At 46.1% G+C, this 24,610-nt stretch overlaps 1 protein-coding gene across 2 annotated transcripts in view; it reads right to left on the bottom strand.

Moving 5' to 3' along the window:
• The window catches only part of SYT10 (synaptotagmin 10), a 147,669-nt gene that overhangs the window by 14,043 nt on the left and 109,016 nt on the right, over window positions 1-24,610 (bottom strand). For both annotated transcript variants that reach the window (XM_068277650.1, XM_068277649.1), the window contains exon 4: window positions 974-1,094. In XM_068277650.1, the coding sequence (XP_068133751.1) occupies window positions 974-1,094 (121 nt within the window). The remainder of the gene's footprint in view (window positions 1-973; window positions 1,095-24,610) is intronic.

Raw genomic sequence — 24,610 nt, 5'->3', positions numbered from 1 at the left:
AAGAAAGACAGAACAAGGCAATACAGATAATAACGACCTCACTGTGCTAGAAGGAATGTTAGTGCACTCCCAAGGAACTACTCTAAGATAGCAATATTAGCAAACAATTAGCAGAGGGCTGAGACTCCAGGCAAGTTAGCAGGAACAAATCTTCATGACCAGCAGGGCATTCTGGGAGGAAATGGTATTTATACTGCAAGCCATCAAAGGAAGCAGCTAAGCAATTTGCATGACAAGTGGATGCAAATTCCTCACCAGAACAGCAACTCTGAAACTTGCAGGGTTAAGACAGGTCTCTTTTCCAGGGACCTGCAGCACTCAGACCTAAAAATGGTCAAAAAGCTGTCTGCCTGTGCAGACAGCAGAGCAGATCATTACAGGCCCTCAATCTATTGTACTAGCTACACAAAGAATAATTTTACAAGGATCTACATTTTTTTTTATTATTTCTGTAAAACTGATCAGTTCTGTAGAACTGAGTAATGTGAATAACTCCTGAATACAATCTTATATTAATTCCTCTCTGATACAGATTCCACCTTGACAGGTGTTTCAGACCAGATGCAAGGTGTTTTTGAACCCTGGTTGCAAGGCAGAAAGTTTACCTCTAAGCCACAGCTCCTTGTTATAAAGCAGATGAATTATGAGGCAGCTAAACAACCTGATGCAAGGTGGTTTCATAGAGCAGGAGCTGTGCTTAGAGGTAAACCTTCTGCTTTGTAACCAAGTGTTTCAAACCATTGATCCAGTTAACTCATTATCTGCAGGAGAATATAACTAGCCTGAATTTCCTGTTAATACAATTGTTACAGGAAAAAAAAGTAATGAAACATTTCTGTAATTCCCCACAAGGGCCGTGCTGTGATACAAGCCATGCAGTAGAAATGTCATCTAAACTTCACACACAGCTCTAAAAAGATAATTTGCAAATGCTATAAGTTAGTATAACCTGTATTAGGTGTTGCTGACATACCAGATGAGCCAGTTATATCCATCGCCTTCAGGTTACGGCACTTGATAACGGTGAGGGTCATTCGCCCAGCGGTGGGTAGGTAGCAAAGTGAGTACATGATCTCCCCAAGATCTACACTCTCCTGCAAAAATAATAAAGAAATCAATGTCAGAAACCAGAGAGACATGCACTGGAGGGAATTTACACTTAATATTATTATTGACGGTTTATGTGGAGCCAGAATTCACTGCAACACTTTCCAATAGATGATGCATACTACACAGGGGTGTAACTAGGGGAGGCGCAGCCCCTGCAACTGCAAGGGGGCCCAGAGGTGTGGGAGGGCCCCAACTACTAATCTTCCCTTTATCTGATACTCCAGATAAGGGGCTTGATTCACTAAGACAAATAGCACGCCTTAATAGAGTTAACACCCCCTCATCAAAGTTGACATGCCTTGTGTGAGAAAACGCGGAAAAGCCGCCGCGTGTGCTCAGCACAAGGTGGCTGATTCCGCATCCAACGCGGCGGTTTGCACGCGTGGGCCTACATCTGCCAGTATGGCTAAACACGGAGAAACCGCCGCATGCTCTGATAGCGGTGCGGCTGGTTTCGCGTCCAGCGCGGCGGGTGGTACACAACACATGTCTGGTGTGGCTGGGACTGATAGTCCACACAGGTTCAGAAGGACGCGCGCGCGCTGAGAGGCAGAACTTTTATGACAGCCAGAAAGGAGTCAGCTGACCAAGCCGGTCAGCTGACGATTCAACCAGTTCCCATTGGTCCAGCACTTAGGGGAGGCGCTGGAGAGCGCTGTGCTATATATACCGGGTGCTGGTCATTCACTGGTTGTCTGCCGTTGCGACCACTACGTGGAAGCACTCAGACCTTATTGTCAGATTCTGTGTTTTCATTCTGTTATACTTCAGACTAGTTCCAGGGTGTTGATGATCAAGGACCTAACACCCAAGATTAGGGATTTGTGTTACCATTCTGTTATATGTCAGACTAGTTCCAGGGTGTTGATGATCACGGAGCTCACACCCAAGATTAGGGACTTGTGTTACCATTCTGTTATACTTCATACTAGTTCCAGGGTGTTGATGATCAAGGACCTCACACCCAAGATTAGGGACTTGTGTTACCATTCTGTTATATGTCAGACTAGTTCCAGGGTGTTGATGATCACGGAGCTCACACCCAAGACTAGGCATTGTTTATTATCTGTTATGACTTACTGCTTTCTTGACCACTCTTCTGTTCACTGATTCGGTACTTCGCTATATCTGATACTCTGTTGCCAAACCCTGCTTGCCTTAGGATTACCGAATCAGGCTCCTGTCTTTGTACTTTGTATGTCCGTGTGTTGCCGACCTGGCTTGCCCGACCTTGAGAACTATCTCCTCAGTTAAGAGATAGTTCACAGATCAGTCAGTGACATCTTCCATTGGTGTCACTCACGCTCTGGTCCTTTCCTCTCCCAGTCTGACTCCTCCCTGCGGGAGATTCTCAGGCTGCTGAAAGGTACTCATTCTCTAGTGCAGTATTCCTTACTGCCTTTTTACCTGTCCTCCTGATTTTGTTCTCAAAGTATTACTGTTGCACCAAACACTCCTATTACTCAGGTGTCCAGAGGTTAGTAATATATCTGATTATCGGTAAAACTGCAGATCATCAATAATCAGGTATACAGGTATATCTGTATTCTTGGTGATACTGCAGATCACCAATAATCAGACCCTCTCTGTGTTACACCGATCGTTACACCTTGTCAGAGTTAACACACCTTATCGGAGTAGCATAAAGAGCGCTACGAACTTATGCCTGCTGATTGGCATTGATGAGAGCTCCACTTGTCCTGCCCTGAGCCCCTGCGGGTCCAATCACTTTAAAGGACATGATCTCTGCACTTTAATTGTCCCAATAGCAGGCATTAGTTTGTAGCGCTCGCTTTGCTACTCTGATAAGGCATGCTAACTCTAATAAGGCATTTTAACTCTGATAAGGAGTGTTGGCTCTGATAAAGCATGCTATTTGTCTTAGTGAATCAAGCCCAAGGTGTTTTTGTGGCTACAAATTATTTGTGTGAAGATGCTGATGGCCACACTTGATTTCTGACCCTTCTGAGATGGGCCAGAAAGGAAGAGTTGTGAGCATTAAGGGGGCCCCAACAAATTTGCAGAGGGGCCCCATAATTTTTGTTAACCCCCTGACGCTACACCAACTTGCATAAATAATTATGACATACACAAATGAGCAGGTGTGCTGAAATATATTAATGCAAGATAAAAATTGTATGTGTGTGATTGATTCCTTTGGATTAGATACAATCAAGGTCATATGGTGCTGCTCAGTTGTAAAGCACCATTGCTCGGCAGGGATCAGGATCAATCCCATGGGCGACAGTTTGGATCTGGGTCTGTACTGAGTTAAGCGACACATTCTGTTGCTATGGATGGGCCAGGAGGACAGAATGCGCAATGTAGTATGCAGCGGCACATAGCGGGTATGGTGATTAGGAGAACAATGACCTCAGACTGAGCTCAGATGATAAAATCCAACAGGAAGATAGCTCACAGATGCATCGAGGGGGATACGAGGCTGCGGTACTCAAACTTGATTCATGGCAGAGGTGGCCCCAACTGGCCACTTTGGCATGGAACCATCTAGGGTGTGGTCAAGTTAAAGGAACACTATCAATACCCAAGTGTTCTAAAATGACAATGTACAAATAATGTCTAAGTAGCTGTGTAAACATTTTCCTACTTTTCATGTCAAATATCAGAGGCAAATGTTTTCATTTATTGAGTGTAGGATTTAGCTATATTGGGACAAATCAATTGCAGAAGGGGTGCCTGCTTCAATGCACAGCCAGTGTTGCATATCAGACTATTTTTCTCTGAAAAGCAAAACAAGTATGAAAAGCTGTGGTGTCACAGACAATTACAAATGTTTATAGCAAGTTACATTTTCTCTGCTCTCTTCAGACACTTCAGTCAGAGACACAGGACACAGCAGCTGCAGCTGCTGACAGCTTTCTCTCACTCACACACAGGGTTACACACAGGGTTAACAGACAAAGGCTATCATTCATAAAAATGAGTTCAGTAAAAAAAAGTCCGGGTGGTGGCTTGGCACTAGATGCTTCGGGGGTAACAGGTGGACAGGCTGTGCCTCCAGAAGAACGAGTTACCAATGTAGAAACAAACAGGAAAAAGATCCGTCCACCAGCTCTGCAGAAATCCAAGCACCACCTTTATTGCATCCCCGACATCCCCATATACACAAAGTGAAAGTAAGCCTGACAGCTGTTTCGCAGGCTCAAAGGCCCGTTTCTTCAGAGGCTAGCCGGTGTGCATGTGTGTGTGTGTATGTGTGTGTGTGTGTGCGCGCGTGTGTGTTTGTATGCATGTGTGCATGTGTGTGTGTGTGCGCGCGCGTGTGTGTGTGCCTAAAACTGGCGATTAAAAGCCAGGATTGCAGCGGGGAGTGGCGGAAATGGCAAAGAGGGATCCAGGAGATCACAGTGACTTGACTGGTATGTTTTTTTTTCTTGTACCAATCGGACAGTACAGATTCTCTTTAAGTCTTAAGTAATAGTAAAACCAAAACTGAACATTGTATTTCTGTACTATATAGACTAGCACAGATATGAGTCTCATATTGTTTCTAGTACAGGAAGCGTTAAGAAAATGCAGTTGATATCTATGCAAAAGAGCTGCACTAAGCTCAACTTGGGTCGGCTATAGTGCTGTTTTCTGAAGCACTTATCTCAACCTGTGTCTTTGCTACTTATGTTCTATTAATTATCCATACTACACATACACGCTTTTTTTCACTTCAGTGTCACTTTAATGGAGTAGGAAACGATCCTGAGAGATCCCTGGTGTATTTTGTTACATGGTATTCAATCAAAAAAGAAGTATAAGAAGTTTATTATTCGATCATTAGTAAATGCAGCCAAGAGCTTTATTCCTAAATATTGGAGATCAACCCCATTGTCATAAAGTTAATAGATGAACCTCCTTAGCGGTAACCCCGTGCTACATACGGGGTAGCCGCCGCGAAGAATCACATGGCCCCAGGACTTTTAAAAATAAATAAATGGTGCAATACGCTTTAGCTAGCGGTTCGCTAGCTAAGTGCATGCACAAAGTTGCTCCGGTCCCCTGCGATCGCCCGTAATAGCCGCCGGTATACGTACCCCCCAGCGTTCCCACGCCAGCGCAGCCGCCCAATCGGCTCCAGGCTTCGCCATGACGGCGATCGGGATTGCGGCTGATGTCATGACGTCGATGACGTCATCCCCGATCGTCGCCATGGCAGCGCCGGAAGCCGCTCAGGAAACTGCGCTTTGCTTGGGATCGTGGCGAGGTATGTATAGCCGGCGGCGATCGGCGGGCATGGGGGGGTTGACCGGAGCAACCTAATACATACGCTAGGCTAGCGAAATGCTAGCTAAAGCGTTTAAAGAAATGTTTGGGGGCAAGAAACCTCCTGGCGGACGCAGCGTCAGAAACTGCGTACTGCCAAGGGGGTTAATGAAATATGATGAGCTGCATTTTTTTAAATTGGATAAAGAAGAGAAATAGTATGTGAAGTGGCGAGGATGGATGGATTTCCAGAAAACGGATAAATATGTAGAGACATTTTTATAACCTCTCAATTAATGAGAAATGCTCATCCACTATACAGTTTAGTCTAATATGGTAATATGCTGCCTTTTCTCTGATTTCTGAGGATTAGGAGATCATTAGTAATTTATGGGTTATGTAATTGGCATGCATATCACCTTGGAGATAATAGTTTATAGATGAAGATTATTACACTTGTTTAATGGGAAGAAAAGGAAAAAGAAATGAAATTGGGTCTTATTGTAAGATGCAAAAAAATGGCTGATATATTATGATTAGACGACAAACGATTTTCAAATAGGCCATCTTATTTTGAAAATGATTGTACGCTTTGTATGTGGATCTCGATTAGCGATGATCATAATCTGCTAATTACGATTACGGAAAATTTCACATAATTTTAACATGCAATTCTAAACGTATTCATGATTTGGACATTCAACTGATTTTATGTAGTCCATCCGTAATTTTGCATGATTTATGCTTCATTTCATGCTGACTTTAGAGTTTAATAGCAAAGCCCCCAAAGCTATCAACACCAAAATTGCTACATAAGTTAAGGAGAAAGGTGGGAAGAAGGCAAAAATAATTTTTCAAAAAGACCTTGTAGTTTATGAGAAAATCGATTTTAAAAATGCAAAAGAAAAAAAGTTTTTTAAACTCAGAAAAATAACAATTTAAAAACCATTTTTCCCTTGGGATTTTCTCGAAAAATACAAGGTCTTTTTGAAAAATTTGCAATGTAATTGCAAATTACAATGCAAAATCGTAATGTGAAATTTCATGTAAAATCCTAATTAATTAATTTCACTTGGAAATGTAATCAGTAACTGTAATTTCCCATGAATCAATTTTATTGGAATTCCACGTGAAAGGCCAATACAAAGTGGTGTACACATGAGAAGTGGAACGAAAATCATACATGATTCCAAACATTTTTTACAAATCAATAACTGCAAAGTGAGGTGTGCATAATTATTCAGCCCCTTTGGTCTGAGTGCAGTCAGTTGCCCATAGACATTGCCTGATGAGTGCTAATGACTAAATAGAGTGCACCTGTGTGTATTCTAATGTCAGTACAAATACAGCTGCTCTGTGAGGGCCTCAGAGGTTGTCTAAGAGAATCTTGGGTGCAACAACACCATGAAGTCCAAAGAACACACCAGGCAGGTCAGGGATAAAGTTATTGAGAAATTTAAAGCAGGCTTAGGCTACAAAAAGATTTCCAAAGCCTTGAACATCCCACGGAGCACTGTTCAAGCGATCATTCAGAAATGGAAGGAGTATGGCACAAGTGTAAACCTACCAAGACAAGGCTGTCCACCTAAACTCACAGGCCGAACAAGGAGACGCTAATCAGAAATGCAGTCAAGAGGCCCATGGTGACTCTGGACGAGCTGCAGATATCTACAGCTCAGGTGGGGGAATCTGTCCATAGGACAAATATTAGTCGTGCACTGCACAAAGTTGGCTCCTATGGAAGAGTGACAAGAAGAAAGCCATTGTAACAGAAAAGCATAGGAAGTCCCATTTGCAGTTTGCCATAAGCCATGTGGGGGACACAGCAAACATGTGGAAGAAGGTGCTCTGTGGTCGGATAAGACCAAAATGGAACTTTTTGGCCAAAATGCAAAACGCTATGTGTGGCAGAAAACTAACACTGCACTCTGAACACACCATCCCCACTGTCAAATATGGTGGTGGCAGGATCATGCTCTGGGGGTGCTTCTCTTCAGCAGGGACAGGGAAGCTGGTCAGAGTTGAGGAGAAGATGGATGGAGCCAAATACAGGGCAATCTTGGAAGAAAACCTCTTGGAGTCTGCAAAAGACTTGAGACTGGGGCGGAGGTTCACCTTCCAGCAGAACAATGACCCTAAACATAAAGCCAGGGCAACAATGGAATGGTTTAAAACAAAACATATCCATGTGCTAGAATGGCCCAGTCAAAGTCCAGATCTAAATCCAATCGAGAATCTGTGGCAAGATCTGAAAACTGCTGTTCACAAACGCTGTCCATCTAATCTGACTGAGCTGGAGCTGTTTGGCAAAGAAGAATGGGCAAGGATTTCAGTCTCTAGATGTGCAAAGCTGGTAGAGACATACCCTAAAAGACTGGCAGCTGTAATTGCAGCAAAAGGTGGTTCTACAAAGTATTGACTCAGGGGGCTGAATAATTACGCACACCCCACTTTGCAGTTATTTATTTGTAAAAATTGTTTGGAATCATGTATGATTTTCATTCCATTATCACATGTACACCACTTTGTATTGGTCTTTCATGTGGAATTCCAATAAAATTGATTCATTTTTTGTGTGGCAGTAATGTGACAAAATGTGGAAAACTTCAAGGGGGCCGAAGAATACTTTTGCAAGCCTCTGTAGACTCATTAGATGCAAAGCAAGATAATTCAAGCCTTTATTTTGTTATAATTTATAATGATTATGGCTTACAGCTTATGAAACCCCCAAAATCAAAATCTCAGATCATTCGAATATTTGAAAAGGTTCAATATTCTAGGCTCAAAGTGTCCGACTCTAATCAGCTAATTAACCCTAAACACCAGCAAAGAGTTTCTATTTCAAATATTAGTTTCACCTCTTATGTCGAATCACTGAAATAAATGGACCTTTGCATGATATTTTTCGATTTGTACCTGTATCTATCTAACAAGAGAGGCATGATGGTGGGTGTGGTGAGGACGGGGTGCAGAGTGAAGAGACCAGGCAGAGTTTCTAGCCAACATTTGCCAATTAGCAGAGTAGCAGGGACCTACAAGTGCCTACAGGCACCTTATGTGGGCGAGGCGACCCCTCCTCCTAGTCAAAATACTGACCTCAGGAGCTTACAGTCTAATCCTTGTCTCATGTCACTATGGATGAAATGAGATAGTGATTAGAGTGTAAGATTCTAAAAACACTTAGTGACTTAAAGAGAATCTGTATTGTTAAAATCGCACAAAAGTAAACATACCAGTGTGTTAGGGGACACCTCCTATTACCCTCTGTCACAATTTCGCCGCTCCCCGCCGCATTAAAAGTAGTCAAAACCAGTTTTAAAAAGTTTGTTTATAAACAAACAAAATGGCCACCAAAACAGGAAGTAGATTGATGTACAGTATGTCCACACATAGAAAATACATCCATACACAAGCAGGCTGTATACAGCCTTCCTTTTGAATCTCAAAAGATCATTTGTGTGTTTACCTTCTGTCCCCTTCAGCTCTCCTGCACTGAAGTGACAGGCTTCCTGCAGACAGCTCTGCCTGTGCCTGTGTTTGTAATTCCTCAGTATGTGTCAGCCAGCTACTTCCACAGCCTAACAGAGGAGGATTTTTATCCAGCTCTCTTCTATTACTGATAAGATAGCAGAGACGCTGCTGGCTTATGTAAATACACACACACTAGAGTGTGCATAGAGGGGCCTGGAGACTGCATAAACAGACCAGCACGGAAGAGTTGGCAGCCTTCCAGACACAGGCCGACAAGTCTGACAGGGGAAAGATACATCGATTTATTACAGAGTCAGTTATAGTAGAAAGTGCTGTTGTAAGGCAGAGCACATTAGAACAGCTTTAGGAACTTGTAGGATGGTAGAAAAAACGTTGTAATTTTTGGTACAGAGTCTCTTTAAGGCAGGAATTAGCGTTCAGAATATTTTTACATGGGGGTGTGGCCTGTGTTAAGGAGCAGCATTTAGGATGCCAAGAACGCCTGTGCCTACAGGTCTCTGAGTTGTAAATCTGGCCCTGACTGGAAGCATGGAGCACGGAGCCCAGTGGCAAGAGAATGTCATCTGATAAATTGACCCTCTCTGCAACGACCCCCTCCTTGCTCGCACCATAGAAAAGGAGCATCTAGGAGGATGAAGATGGATCCTGTAGAAGTAAGTTCTTCAGCCCTCAGCTGCACGCACTTATTTCTCTGCTCGCTTCTTCCCCCTCCACTCCATTGACCCAGGCAGTGATTAGCCTCACCAGCCTCTTAAAACAGCCCTGGTATTATTTTGATCTACATCAACTGTATACAGGGGCATAACTAGCTGGGGACAGCCCCTGTAACTGCAGGGGGCCCAGAAGTGTGGGGGCCCCAACTACTAATCTTCCCTTACTCTGATACTTCAGATCAGGTGTTTTTGTGGCTAAACATGTTATGGGTGTGAAGATCCTGATGGCCACACTTGTTTTATGAGCGTTGCAAGATGGACCTCCAGGCTGTGAGGGTCACCAAGGGAATGTGGACATGTTGTGGACATTAAAGGAAAGATCCGCGCTGCTAAAAAAAAAAAAACTGCACTCACCCTGGGCTTCTTCCAGCTCCTGGCAGTCGATCGGTGCCCTCGGCGCAGCTCCTCTCCCTCCGGGCGTCCAGCGGTGAAGAAGCCAACCTCGCCAGGTCGGCTTCCGGGTCGGCGTCATGTGCGTTCCACGGCGCGGGTCAGGTGGTGTACATGACGTCATTGGGTCTCTACTGCGCAGGCGCAGTAGCTCTGCGCCTGCGCAGTAGAGACCCGATGACATCTCTACACCACGTGACCCCCCCGCCGTGGAACTCATGGAAGCCGACCTGGAAGCCAACCTGGCGAGGTTGGCTTCTTCACCGCTGGACGCCCGGAGGGAGAGGAGCTGCGCCGAGGGCACCGATCGACTGCCAGGAGCTGGAAGAAGCCCCAGGTGAGTGCAGTTTTTTTTTTTTTTTTAGCAGCGTGAACCTTACCTTTAAGGGGCCCCTGACTGTATGTATCTTGTACTGAATGCCCTGACTGTACTGTGCGCTGATGAAGTACTTATGCATCTATGTTTCCCATTACCTTCTGTTTTGTACTCTGTTCAGTGCTATGGAAGATGCTACAGTAGATGAATAAAAGATAATAATAATACTGATAGGGTCAATTACTAATACAAGCAAAGATGACCTGAACTCTGCAATATCATTCATTAGCTTATCTTCTGCTCCTTGTGGGATAATATCTACGTGAATAGACAGTAATATTTTAGCATTTTCTTTATGTTCCTGATTTTGCTGGAGGCGATGGAGGATTCAGAGATGCACAGCACTTCACAGGAAGGCCGCTTGCAGCAAGTGATAGACGCTGCTTCCTGTTAAGCTGTCAATCTTTGGTATGTAAGTAACATTAATTAAAATTACTCCATAATAAAATGTCAAGTCTAGAAAGGAACACTCTATAGGCTGCTGCAAAATCTTATTTCATTTTTTTTTCTTTTAGGATATCTTCTTTTTCCTATCAAATTTCCCATCATTGTCTTCTGTCACTTTGAAGAGACATTTCTCATTAAGTCAGAACATAAGCACAGAACGTAGCGCGAGTTCCAAGTGATGATTAAAGGACGCCATGACATTTCGCTGGATTGCACATTGAAAAGGAAACTCACATGGTGAATTTATAACTTACAAAAATTTGGTACAAAATTTTGCTTCAGAAGATTTAAAGGGAACCAAAACTGAGAAGGATATGGATTTTTCCTTTTAAAATAATACCAGTCGCCTGCATATCCTGCTGATCCCTGTGTCTTTAATACTTTTAGCCACTGCCCCTGAACAAGCATGCAGATCAGGTGCTCCAATTGAAGTCAGACTGGATTAGATTCATGCTTCTTTCAGGTGTGTGATTCAGCCAGACAGCCACTGCTGCAACCAAAGACATCAGCAGGACTGCCAGGCAACTGGTATTGTTTAAAAGGAAACATCCATACCCCTCTCAGTTTAGGTTCCCTTTAAATATCTTTGTGGAAGTCTATTTAGTTGGTTGTCAGTAGAGATGGCCCGAACAGTTCGCCGGCGAACGGTTCCAGGCGAACATCCGGGAGTTTGCGATCGCAGAGAACCGCAAACTTTACCGGAAATTCTATTCACCCCCATAGTGCACCATTAGGGTCAACTTTGAACCTCTACATCACAGTCAGCAGGCACATTGTAGCCAATCAGGCTACACTCCCTCCTGGAGCCACTCCCCCCTTATAAAAGGCAGGCATCGCCTACGTGACTGCACGCAGTGTGATATACCACTCCGTGCATACCTGTTAACTGCACCTGTGTGACTGCACATTGTATTAGTCAAGTCAGTGCATACCTTTCACTTGAATGGATGGCAGACTTGCCCTCCATAACAGATTCTCGTTAAAGGATTTAAAGTTGATTCATCTCATATACAGCAGGGCCTCGAAAGTCCTCCTGTATTGTTATTTTTGGTCACTACCTCGGGACGTGCATGCCATGCCTGTTGCCTCCCTTGGATGTGTGGTGGTAGCCATTTGTCAGGCTCCAACTCCGGACCGGAATCGAACCCTGATTCCCCAGCCATTACCCGTGGTCACAATGGTACACTTGCCCTCCATAACAGATTCTCGTTAAAGGATTTAAAGTTGATTTATCTCATATACAGCAGGGCCTCGAAAGTCCTCCTGTATTGTTATTTTTGGTCACTACCTTGGGACGTGCATGCCATGCCTGCTGCCTTCCTTGGATGTGTGGTAGCTGTTCCTGCTCCTTTGCCCACAGCGTGCCTGCTGCCTTCCTAGGATGTGTGGTGGTGTTAGCCATTTCTTAGGCTCCCACTTTGGACCGAAATCGAACCAGGATTCCCCGGCCATTACCAGTGGTCACTCACAATGGCAGACATGCCCTCCATAACAGATTCTTGTTGCAGGTACTGAACAGCAAGCAGAACAAGTATTTAAAACAATAGATGTAAGCTTTAACAATGGTAGAGAAAGAACCATCAAAAGTTGATAAGGCAGTCAGACATTACCTGATATCACTGAGGAAGAGCAATCTCGCCATGGTGCGCACCAGTCCAGCATGGCCGTCACTACGCAAACAGCTGTTTGCGGTGCGTTAAACAGTGAGTATGGTGTGTCAGTGTGAAGCAGTACTCTAATTACACTCCCTGATTGATGTATACACATGCAAGATGCGCAGTACAGCCCGGAGGACGTCCTATGACGTCAGCGCGCCCGCGTGGGACGCAGAAGAGCCCGTCCTTGGAGCTCAGAAGAGCCCGACCTGGCAGCCGGCCTGGCCAGGTCGGGTCGGCCACCGAAGACGACCGGAAGCCTCTGGAGCGGCGGCGAGGGCACCTCCTGCCTGCCACGGGCTGGAGGAAGCCCCAGGTAAGTGGATATGGATTTTTATTTTTTTAAACGTTTCCCTGAACCTTCCCTTTAACCCATTCGCGTTCCGTCGTTTTCACTTGAGAAATGTTCACCTCCCATTCATTAGCCTATAACTTTATCACTACTTATCACAATGAACTGATCTATATCTTGTTTTTTCCGCCACCAATTAGGCTTTCTTTGAGGGGTACATTTTGCTAAGAGCCACTTTACTGTAAATGCATTTTAACAGGAAGAATAAGAAAAAAACGGAAAAAATCATTATTTCTCAGTTTTCAGCCATTATAGTTTTAAAATAATACATACCTCCATAATTAAAACTCACGTATTGTATTTGCCCATATGTCCCGGTTATTACACTGTTAAAATTATGTCCCTATCACAATGTATGGCGACAATATTTTATTCGGAAATAAAGGTGCCTTTTTTCCGTTTTGCATCTATCACTAGTATTTACAAGTTTAAAATAAAAAAAACATAGAAATATATCATCTTTACATTGATATTTAAAAAGTTTAGACCCTTAGGTAAATATTTACATGTTTTGTTTTTTTTATTGTAATGGTTTTTTTTTTTTTTATATTAACCACTTGAGGACCACAGTCTTTTCGCCCCTTAACCCTCTGGGCGATACAATTATATCGCCCAGGAGGCGGTGCAGCACTATTTTTTAAATTTTTTTATTTTTTAAATCATGTAGCGAGCCCAGGGCTCGCTACATGATAGCCGCAGCGCAGCGGCATCCCCCCACCCACTCCGATCGCCTTCGGCGATCAGAGTAAGCAGGAAATCCCGTTCAGAACGGGATTTCCTGCTGGGCTTCCCCGGTCGCCATGGCGACGGGGCGGGATGACGTCACCGTCGTCATGGACGTCGTGAAGTCGGAGGGAGTCCAGATCCACCCCTCAGCGCTGCCTGGCACTGATTGGCCAGGCTGCGCAAGGGGTCGGGGAGGGGGGGGGACTGCACGGCACGGCGAGCGGCGGCGGATCGGCGGCGAGCGGCGGCGATCGGAAGTTACACGCAGCTAGCAAAGTGCTAGCTGCGTGTAACAAAAAAAAAATTATGCAAATCGGGCCACCAGGGCCTGAGAAATCCTCCTGCGCGATATACCCCGAGCTCAGCTCGGGATTATCGCTCAGGAGGTTAAGGACCAGAGCCTTTTTCTCCATTCAGACCACTGCAGCTTTCACGGTTTATTGCTCGGTCATACAACCTACCACCTAAAGGAATTTTACCTCCTTTTCTTGTCACTAATACAGCTTTCTTTTGCTGCTATTTGATTGCTGCTGCGAGTTTTAGTTTTTATTATATTCATCAAAAAAGACATGAATTTTGGCAAAAAAATGACTTTTTTAACTTGCTGTGCTGACATTTTTCAAATAAAGTAAAATTTCCTATACATTTGAGCGCGAAAGTTATTCTGCTACATGTCTTTGATTAAAAAAAAAAACATTGAGTGTATATTTATTGGATTGGGTAAAAGTTATAGCGTTTACAAACTATGGTGCCAAAAGTGAATTTTCCCATTTCAAGCATCTCTGACTTTTCTGCGCACCTGTCAGGTTTCATGAGGGGCTAAAATTCCAGGATAGTACAAATACCCCCCAAATGACCCCATTTTGGAAAGAAGACATCCCAAAGTATTCAGTGAGAGGCATGGTGAGTTCATAGAAGATTTTATTTTTTGTCACAAGTTAGCGGAAAATGACACTTTGTGACAAAAAAAAAAGTTTCCATTTCTTCTAACTTGCGACAGAAAAAAATTAAATCTGCCACGGACTCACTATGCTCCTCTCTGAATACCTTGAAGTGTCTACTTTCCAAAATGGGGTCATTTGTGGGGTGTGATCACTGTCCTGGCATTTTGGGGGGTGCCTAATTGTAAGCACCCCTGTAAAGCCTAAAGATGCTCATTGGACTTTGGGCCCCTTAGCGCAGTTAGGCTGCAAAAAAGTGCCACACATGTGGTATTGCCGTACTCAGGAGAAGTAGTATAATGTGTTTTGGGGTGTATCTTTACACATACCCATGCTGGGTGGGAGAAATATCTCCGTAAATGACAATTTTTTTTTTTTACACACAATTGTCTATTTATAGAGATATTTCTCCCACTCAGCATGGGTATGTGGAAAAATACACCCCAAAACACATTATACTACTTCTCCTGAGTACGGCGATACCACATGTGTGGCACTTTTTTGCACCCTAACTGCGCTAAGGGGCCCAAAGTTCAATGAGTACCTTTAGGATTTCACAGGTCATTTTGAGAAATTTCGTTTCAAGACTACTCCTCACGGTTTAGGGCCCCTAAAATGCCAGGACAGTATAGGAACCCCACAAATTACCCCATTTTAGAAAGAAGACACCCCAAGGTATTCCGTTAGGAGGATGGTGAGTTCATAGAAGATTTTTTTTTTTTGTCACAAGTTAGCGGAAATTGATTTTAATTGTTTTTTTTCACAAAGTGTCATTTTCCGCTAACTTGTGACAAAAAATAAAATCTTCTATGAACTCACTATACTCCTAACGGAATACCTTGGGGTGTCTTCTTTCTAAAATGGGGTAATTTGTGGGGTTCCTATAATGCCCTGGCATTTTAGGGGCCCTAAACCGTGAGGAGTAGTCTTGAAACCAAATGTCGCAAAATGACCTGTGAAATCCTAAAGGTACTCATTGGACTTTGGGCCCCTTAGCGCACTTAGGGTGCAAAAAAGTGCCACACATGTGGTACCGCTGTACTCAGGAGAAGTAGTATAATGTGTTTTGGGGTGTATTTTTACACATACCCATGCTGGGTGGGAGAAATATCTCTGTAAATGACAATTGTTTGATTTTTTTTACACACAATTGTCCATTTACAGAGAGATTTCTCCCACCCAGCATGGGTATGTGTAAAAATACACCCCAAAACACAATATACTACTTCTTCTGAGTACGGCGATACCACATGTGTGACACTTTTTTGCAACCTAGGTGCGCTAAGGGGCCTAACGTCCTATTCACAGGTCATTTTGAGGCATTTGGATTCTAGACTACTGCTCACGGTTTAGGGCCCCTAAAATGCTAGGGCTATAGGAACCCCACAAGTGACCCCATTTTAGAAAGAAGACACCCCAAGGTATTCTGTTAGGAGTATGGTGAGTTCATAGAAGATTTTTTTTTTGTCACAAGTTAGCGGAAAATGACACTTTGTGAAAAAAAAAAAACAATACATATCAATTTCCGCTAACTTGTGACAAAAAATAAAATCTTCTATGAACTCATCATACACCTAACAGAATACCTTGGGGTGTCTTCTTTCTAAAATGGGGTCACTTGTGGGGTTCCTATACTGCCCTGGCATTTTAGGGGCCCTAAACCGTGAGGAGTAGTCTTGAACCCAAATGTCTCAAAATGACCTGTGAAATCCTAAAGGTACTCATTGGACTTTGGGCCCCTTAGCACAGTTAGGCTGCAAAAAAGTGTCACACATGTGGTATCGCCGTACTCAGAAGAAGTAGTATAATGTGTTTTGTGGTGTATTTTTACATATAACCATGCTGGGTGGGAGAAATATCTCTGTAAATGACACATTTTTGATTTTTTTTACACACAATTGTCCATTTACAGAGAGATTTCTCCCACCCAGCATGGGTATATGTAAAAATACACCACAAAACACATTATACTACTTCTCCTGAGTATGGCGACACCACATGTGTGACACTTTTTTGCAGCTTTGGTGCACTAAGGGGCCCAACGTCCTATTCACAGGTCATTTTGAGGCATTTGTTTTCTAGACTACTCCTCACGGTTTAGGGCCCCTAAAATGCCAGGGCAGTATAGGAACCCCACAAGTGACCCCATTTTAGAAAGAAGACACCCCAAGGTATTCCGTTAGGGGTATGGTGAGTTCATAGAAGATTTTATTTTTTGTCACAAGTTAGTGAAAAATGACACTTTGTGAAAAAAACAATAAAAATCCAATTTCCGCTAACTTTTGACAAAAAATAAAATCTTCTATGAACTCATCAAACACCTAACAGAATACCTTGGGGTGTCTTCTTTCTAAAATGGGGTCACTTGTGGGGTTCCTATACTGCCCTGGCATTTTACGAGCCCAAAACTGTGAGTAGTCTGGAAACCAAATTTCTCAAAATGACTGTTCAGGGGTATAAGCATCTGCAAATTTTGATGACAGGTGGTCTATGAGGGGGCAAATTTTGTGGAACCGGTCATAAGCAGGGTGGCCTCTTAGATGACAGGATGTTTTGGGCCTGATCTGATGGATAGGAGTGCTAGGGGGGTGACAGGAGGTGATTGATGGGTGTCTCAGGGGGCGGTTAGAGGGGAAAATAGATGCAATCAATGCACTGGGGAGGTGATCGGAAGGGGGTCTGAGGGGGATCTGAGGGTTTGGCCGAGTGATCAGGAGCCCACACGGGGCAAATTAGGGCCTGATCTGATGGGTAGGTGTGCTAGGGGGTGACAGGAGGTGATTGATGGGTGTCTCAAGGTGTGATTAGAGGGGGGAAATAGATGCAAGCAATGCACTAGCGAGGTGATCAGGGCTGGGGTCTGAGGGCGTTCTGAGGTGTGGGCGGGTGACAGGTGGTGATAGGGGGTGATTGATGGGTAATTAGTGGGTGTTTAGAGGAGAGAAGAGATGTAAACACTGCACTTGGGAGGTGATCTGATGTCGGATCTGCGGGCGATCTATTGGTGTGGGTGGGTGATCAGATTGCCCGCAAGGGGCAGGTTAGGGGCTGATTGATGGGTGGCAGTGACAGGGGGTGATTGATGGGTGGCAGTGACAGGGGGTGATTGATAGGTGATTGACAGGTGATCAGTGGGCTATTACAGGGAATAACAGATGTAAATATTGCACTGGCGAATTGATAAGGGGGGGTCTGAGGGCAATCTGAGCGTGTGGGCGGGTGATTGGGTGCCCGCAAGGGGCAGATTAGGGTCTAATCTGATGGGTAACAGTGACAGGTGGTGATAGGGGGTGATTGATGGGTAATTAGTGGGTGTTTAGAGGAGAGAAGAGATGTAAACACTGCACTTGGGAGGTGATCTGATGTCGGATCTGCGGGCGATCTATTGGTGTGGGTGGGTGATCAGATTGCCCGCAAGGGGCAGGTTAGGGGCTGAGTGATGGGTGGCAGTGACAGGGGGTGATTGATGGGTGGCAGTGACAGGGGGTGATTGATGGGTGATTGACAGGTGATCAGTGGGTTATTACAGGGAATAACAGATGTAAATATTGCACTGGCGAATTGATAAGGGGGGGTCTGAGGGCAATCTGAGCGTGTGGGCGGGTGATTGGGTGCCCGCAAGGGGCAGATTAGGGTTTAATCTGATGGGTAACAGTGACAGGTGGTGATAGGGGGTGATTGATGGGTGATTGATGGGTAATTAGTGGGTGTTTAGAGGAGAGAATAGATGTAAACACTGCACTTGGGAGGTGATCTGATGTCGGATCTGCAGGCGATCTATTGGTGTGAGTGGGTGATCAGATTGCCCGCAAGGGGCAGGTTAGGGGCTGATTGATGGGTAGCAGTGACAGGGGGTGATTGACGGGTGAGTGACGGGTGATTGACAGGTGATTGACAGGTGATCAGGGGGGATAGATGCATACAGTACACGGGGGGGGGGGGGTCTGGGGGGGGATCTGGGGGGGGGGGGGGTCTGGGGAGAATCTGAGGGGTGGGGGGGTGATCAGGAGGGAGTAGGGGGCAGATTAGGGACTAAAAAAAAATAGCGTTGACAGATAGTGACAGGGAGTGATTGATGAGTGATTAGGGGGGTGTTAGGAATATGGTCATGCCACTTCCTGCCTGCTGGTGGCAGCATTGTGTTGAACTCTGAACTTCCTTTATTCCACCAGCAGATGGCTCTAGAGACTTTGCAGGACCTGAACTTTCCTTGTTCCACCACTGGGTGGCTCTATGCTGGCTGGAGACAGCTCTGCCACTGCAAGGGTTGCTCTCTATGGACTTTGCTTGTCAATCATGCTGCAGGTGTGTCCTCCTTATTTAAGAGCCCTGCAAGGAGCAACCTTTGCCAGAACTTTGTGCTCGCTAGCTGGAGTATCTGGACAACCCTGGTTCTCTGGTATCCTGTATCCCTGTATCTGTTATCCTGTTTCTGAACCTAGATTCTGTCTGACCTCGTTTACTGCCTGCTCCTTGTGTACCGTGATTGCTCGATTGTTGCCGACCTATGCTTTGTCCTGACTGTGATTTTGTGCCTGCCTTCTTGTACTGCGTTTGGTGTATATATTGTATATCTTTGTCCGGTGTATCTGTGTGTGTATATATATCCTGTATATATTTAGGTAGATAGATAGATAGGGATTGGGGTTTTTGCATCTTGCCTTGATTGTATGGTGTGTATGTATGTGGTGGTTGCGTTCTTGTATATAATTGCCACCATATTCTCTGACTGCTGTACATAGTGTTATGTGTGCTGCTGCATTGATATTGCATAATACTATATGCACGATTGTAAATAAACCTTCTTGCATAGTTTATTCCTGTCTCAGTGTCTGTGTTGCTGCAAACTGCAATCAATCCCAGTTTCTCCGTTCAGGCTCATGACAGAAGTTCTGGCCAATTACTGATTGCTGCAGCTACACTGTATACTGAGTTATCTGTCAGAATGAATCTACAAGATCTTGATTACTATGCATTTTTGGCTGAGGAATCTGAGCAAGAATGCCGCACTTTCTTTGCTGATTATCCTAGGGAAGATCTGCTGAAGTTAATTAGTCAGGTTTATGGACTTGTTAAGGATGGATCGTTTGACTCACAGGATTTTGAATGCATAATCAAAATCTGGTATGATCTTGCGTTCCCTACAGTTTCTGATGGGTATTTACCACCTTACAATTTGCTTAAAATTGAAGCCTTGATTAATTTATTAGAAGATGATCAAGTGGGTTTTTTTGATTATTTTAATAACAAGGATAAACAAACTGTGCAAACATGCATTAACTCTCTGCAATCCTTGATCAATCAAGGCCTATGCAAATCTGGAAAGGCTTCACTTCTATTGTCTGCTTGGCAGAAAGTGTTATCTCCCAGCTCCATATCTCATGCCCTGCCTGTAAGAAATAAATTTGAATTTAAATTTAATTCTGATCAAATTGAACATTTATTTGATTATTTGAGGAAGGATAGGCAGAGGTTTGTTGAATATTATGCCAATCAAGAAGAGGAATTTATAAGGGCCTGTATGTGTGCGACTCAGTCTCTGAATGTGCAAAAACTCTGCAAGTGTGAATCAGCTGCAAAGCTACTTGATGCCTGGTCTGAGATTCTGTCCTCTCATTTTCACTCTCTTCCTCCTGTTAACCCTTCATATACCTCGAACCATGTCCAATACTCACAGCCTGCAACAGTTAAACAATTTAAATTGTACCTACATTACCAGTAATAACTAAATCTGTGTATTATGACTTGCCTGTCTCTACTGACCAGAAGAAATGCGCTACTAAGCAAACGGCCATCAGATCTACACCTTGGTCCTCACAGTTGCCAGTATCTGCATTAAAGTCTGTCCCAGTGTTGAGGAAACCAAAACGCAAATACTTCCCTACAGCCTCTATTGCTCCTGTGCAGCCTCCATCCGCCTCATCTCCTGTGCAGCCTCCATCCGCCTCATCTCCTGTGCAGCCTCCATCCGCCTCATCTCCTGTGCAGCCTCCATCCGCCTCATCTCCTGTGCAGCCTCCAGTCGCTTCATCTCCTGTACAGCCTCCAGCCGATTCCAGTCGTGTGCAGCCTCCAGCCGATTCCAGTCGTGTGCAGACTCCATCCAAGTTGATGCAGACTCCATGCAAGTCGGTGCAGACTCCATGCAGCTCCATACAGACTCCAGTTGATTTTTGTCCTCAGCAATCTCCAGTCAGTCCTGAGCAGTTCCTCGCCTTTCTTTGTGGACTTTTTCATGGACTAGATTTGCTGACTATGGGTCAGCCCGACAGGCCTGCAGAGCCCCAGCATGTTCATCCTGCAGTATCCAGTCCTGCAATCCAGCCCGCAGAGTGTTGCATCCAGCCCGCAGAGTGTTGCATCCAGCCCGCAGAGTGTTGCATCCAGCCCGCAGAGTGTTGCATCCAGCCCGCAGAGTGTTGCATCCAGCCCGCAGAGTGTTGCATCCAGCCCGCAGAGTGTTGCATCCAGCCCGCAGAGTGTTGCATCCAGCCCGCAGAGTGTTGCATCCAGCCCGCAGAGTGTTGCATCCAGCCCGCAGAGTGTTGCATCCAGCCCGCAGAACTTTGCTCCTTGCCTGCAGAACTTTGCTCCTTGCCTGCAGAACTTTGCTCCTTGCCTGCAGAACTTTGCTCCTTGTCCGCACAGACTGTATTGGGATCTCAGCCAACGGTCCAGCCAAGCGCTCAGCCAACGGTCCAGCCAAGCGCTCAGCCAACGGTCCAGCCAAGCGCTCAGCCAACGGTCCAGCCAAGCGCTCAGCCAACGGTCCAGCCAAGCGCTCAGCCAACGGTCCAGCCAAGCGCTCAGCCAACGGTCCAGCCAAGCGCTCAGCCAACGGTCCAGCCAAGCGCTCAGCCAACGGTCCAGCCAAGCGCTCAGCCAACGGCCCAGCCAAGCGCTCAGCCAACGGCCCAGCCAAGCGCTCAGCCAACGGCCCAGATCCATGAGGTTATGCAAGCTGCTGCCCAGCCTTCACAGACTTTTGTTGCTGATGTTCCTGATGGTGCCCGGCCTGCTACTGTTCTTGCTTCTCCTGGTAGCGCCTGGCTTGCTGGACTACTTGAGGGCACCCAGTTTACCATCCAGCCTGTTGCTACCTTTTCTGAGACTATTCAGTCTGTTGCTAGTATGCCTGCAGCACTACCTGAAGTTTTCCAGTTTACTGCTCAGATGTCACAGACCTCTGCTGTTGCTTCCAAGTCTGGCGACTCTGCTGTTGCTTCCAAGTCTGGCGACTCTGCGGTTGCTTCCAAGTCTGGCGACTCTGCGGTTGCTTCCAAGTCTGGCGACTCTGCGGTTGCTTCCAAGTCTGGCGACTCTGCGGTTGCTTCCAAGTCTGGCGACTCTGCGGTTGCTTCCAAGTCTGGCGACTCTGCGGTTGCTTCCAAGTCTGGCGACTCTGCGGTTGCTTCCAAGTCTGGCGACTCTGCGGTTGCTTCCAAGTCTGGCGACTCTGCGGTTGCTTCCAAGTCTGGCGACTCTGCGGTTGCTTCCAAGTCTGGCGACTCTGCTGTTGCTTCCAAGTCTGGCGACTCTGCTGTTGCTTCCAAGTCTGGCGACTCTGCTGTTGCTTCCAAGTCTGGCGACTCTGCTGTTGCTTCCAAGTCTGGCGACTCTGCTGTTGCTTCCAAGTCTGGCGACTCTGCTGTTGCTTCCAAGTCTGGCGACTCTGCTGTTGCTTCCAAGTCTGGCGACTCTGCTGTTGCTTCCAAGTCTGGCGACTCTGCTGTTGCTTCCAAGTCTGGCGACTCTGCTGTTGCTTCCAAGTCTGGCGACTCTGCTGTTGCTTCCAAGTCTGGCGACTCTGCTGTTGCCTCCAAGTCTGGCGACTCTGCTGTTGCCTCCAAGTCTGCAGTTCCTGCTCCTGTTGCTTCCAAGTCTGCAGTTCCTGCTCCTGCTGCTGCTCAGCCACCACAGAGTCCTGCTGCCGCTGCTGCTCAGCCACCACAGACTCCTGCTGCTGCTCAGCCACCACAGACTGCTGCTGCTGCTCAGCCACCACAGACTGCTGCTGCTGCTCAGCCACCACAGACTGCTGCTGCTGCTCAGCCACCACAGACTGCTGCTGCTGCTCAGCCACCACAGACTGCTGCTGCTGCTCAGCCACCACAGACTGCTGCTGCTGCTGCTCAGCCACCACAGACTGCTGCTGCTGCTGCTCAGCCACCACAGACTGCTGCTGCTGCTGCTCAGCCACCACAGACTGCTGCTGCTGCTGCTCAGCCACCACAGACTGCTGCTGCTGCTGCTCAGCCACCACAGACTGCTGCTGCTGCTGCTGCTCAGCCACCACAGACTGCTGCTGCTGCTGCTCAGCCACCACAGACTGCTGCTGCTGCTGCTCAGCCACCACAGACTGCTGCTGCTGCTGCTCAGCCACCACAGACTGCTGCTGCTGCTGCTCAGCCACCACAGACTGCTGCTGCTGCTGCTCAGCCACCACAGACTTCTGCTGCTGCTGCTCAGCCACCACAGACTTCTGCTGCTGCTGCTCAGCCACCACAGACTTCTGCTGCTGCTGCTCAGCCACCACAGACTTCTGCTGCTGCTGCTCAGCCACCACAGACTTCTGCTGCTGCTGCTCAGCCACCACAGACTTCTGCTGCTGCTGCTCAGCCACCACAGACTTCTGCTGCTGCTGCTGCTCAGCCACCACAGACTTCTGCTGCTGCTGCTGCTCAGCCACCACAGACTTCTGCTGCTGCTGCTCAGCCACCACAGACTGCTGCTGCTGCTCAGCCACCACAGACTCTTCCTGCTGCTGCTGTTGTGGTCCAGCCATTACAGACTCCTGCTGCTGTGTTGGTCCAGCCACTACCAACTCCTACTGCTGCTGCTGTCCAGTTACCTCAATCTGTTGCTGATCTTCCTCCAGATGGTTTCCTGTCCATTGTCCCGATTGATGGTTTCCTGTCTTCTTTCCAGCCTGATGTCTGCCAGTCCACTGCCAAGCTACCTCCTGAACCTGCTCTTCCTCTTGATGGCACCCAGTCTACGGCTAATGCTTGCCACTTCGCTGCCATGCCTAAGGTCTACCAGCCTGATATGTGCTTGAGTGAGGACCTGCCTATTGCCTGGCAGGGCACTTTCCTACCTGATGTTTACCAGGCCACTGCTCTGCCTGTTGCTTTGTCTGATATATGCCAGTTTACCATGCTGTCTGATGCCTACCAGCCTGGTGTTCTTCTTGATGTCTTTTATCTCCAGTTCCTAATTCAGCATCCTGAGATACAAAGTGAAAAATTAAATTTTCTGTTTCCCTCCCTGCCCACCCAGTGTTGGCAGAAATTGTCAACCTTCCTGTATGATTTCCTTTCTGCCGCCTTTTGGGATCCTGGCGGTAGTGGTATATGGTCTTGTTGGAGCGTCCTGAGGCCGCTCCTTAAGGGGGGGGTTATGTTAGGAATATGGTCATGCCACTTCCTGCCTGCTGGTGGCAGCATTGTGTTGAACTCTGAACTTCCTTTATTCCACCAGCAGATGGCTCTAGAGACTTTGCAGGACCTGAACTTTCCTTGTTCCACCACTGGGTGGCTCTATGCTGGCTGGAGACAGCTCTGCCACTGCAAGGGTTGCTCTCTATGGACTTTGCTTGTCAATCATGCTGCAGGTGTGTCCTCCTTATTTAAGAGCCCTGCAAGGAGCAACCTTTGCCAGAACTTTGTGCTCGCTAGCTGGAGTATCTGGACAACCCTGGTTCTCTGGTATCCTGTATCCCTGTATCTGTTATCCTGTTTCTGAACCTAGATTCTGTCTGACCTCGTTTACTGCCTGCTCCTTGTGTACCGTGATTGCTCGATTGTTGCCGACCTATGCTTTGTCCTGACTGTGATTTTGTGCCTGCCTTCTTGTACTGCGTTTGGTGTATATATTGTATATCTTTGTCCGGTGTATCTGTGTGTGTATATATATCCTGTATATATTTAGGTAGATAGATAGATAGGGATTGGGGTTTTTGCATCTTGCCTTGATTGTATGGTGTGTATGTATGTGGTGGTTGCGTTCTTGTATATAATTGCCACCATATTCTCTGACTGCTGTACATAGTGTTATGTGTGCTGCTGCATTGATATTGCATAATACTATATGCACGATTGTAAATAAACCTTCTTGCATAGTTTATTCCTGTCTCAGTGTCTGTGTTGCTGCAAACTGCAATCAATCCCAGTTTCTCCGTTCAGGCTCATGAC

The sequence above is a fragment of the Hyperolius riggenbachi genome, chromosome 3 (assembly GCF_040937935.1).
Source record: "Hyperolius riggenbachi isolate aHypRig1 chromosome 3, aHypRig1.pri, whole genome shotgun sequence".
NCBI classification, from domain to species: Eukaryota; Metazoa; Chordata; class Amphibia; order Anura; family Hyperoliidae; genus Hyperolius; species Hyperolius riggenbachi.
The sequence above is the reverse complement of the archived record's forward strand: the minus strand, read 5'-3'. Positions and strand labels throughout refer to the sequence as shown.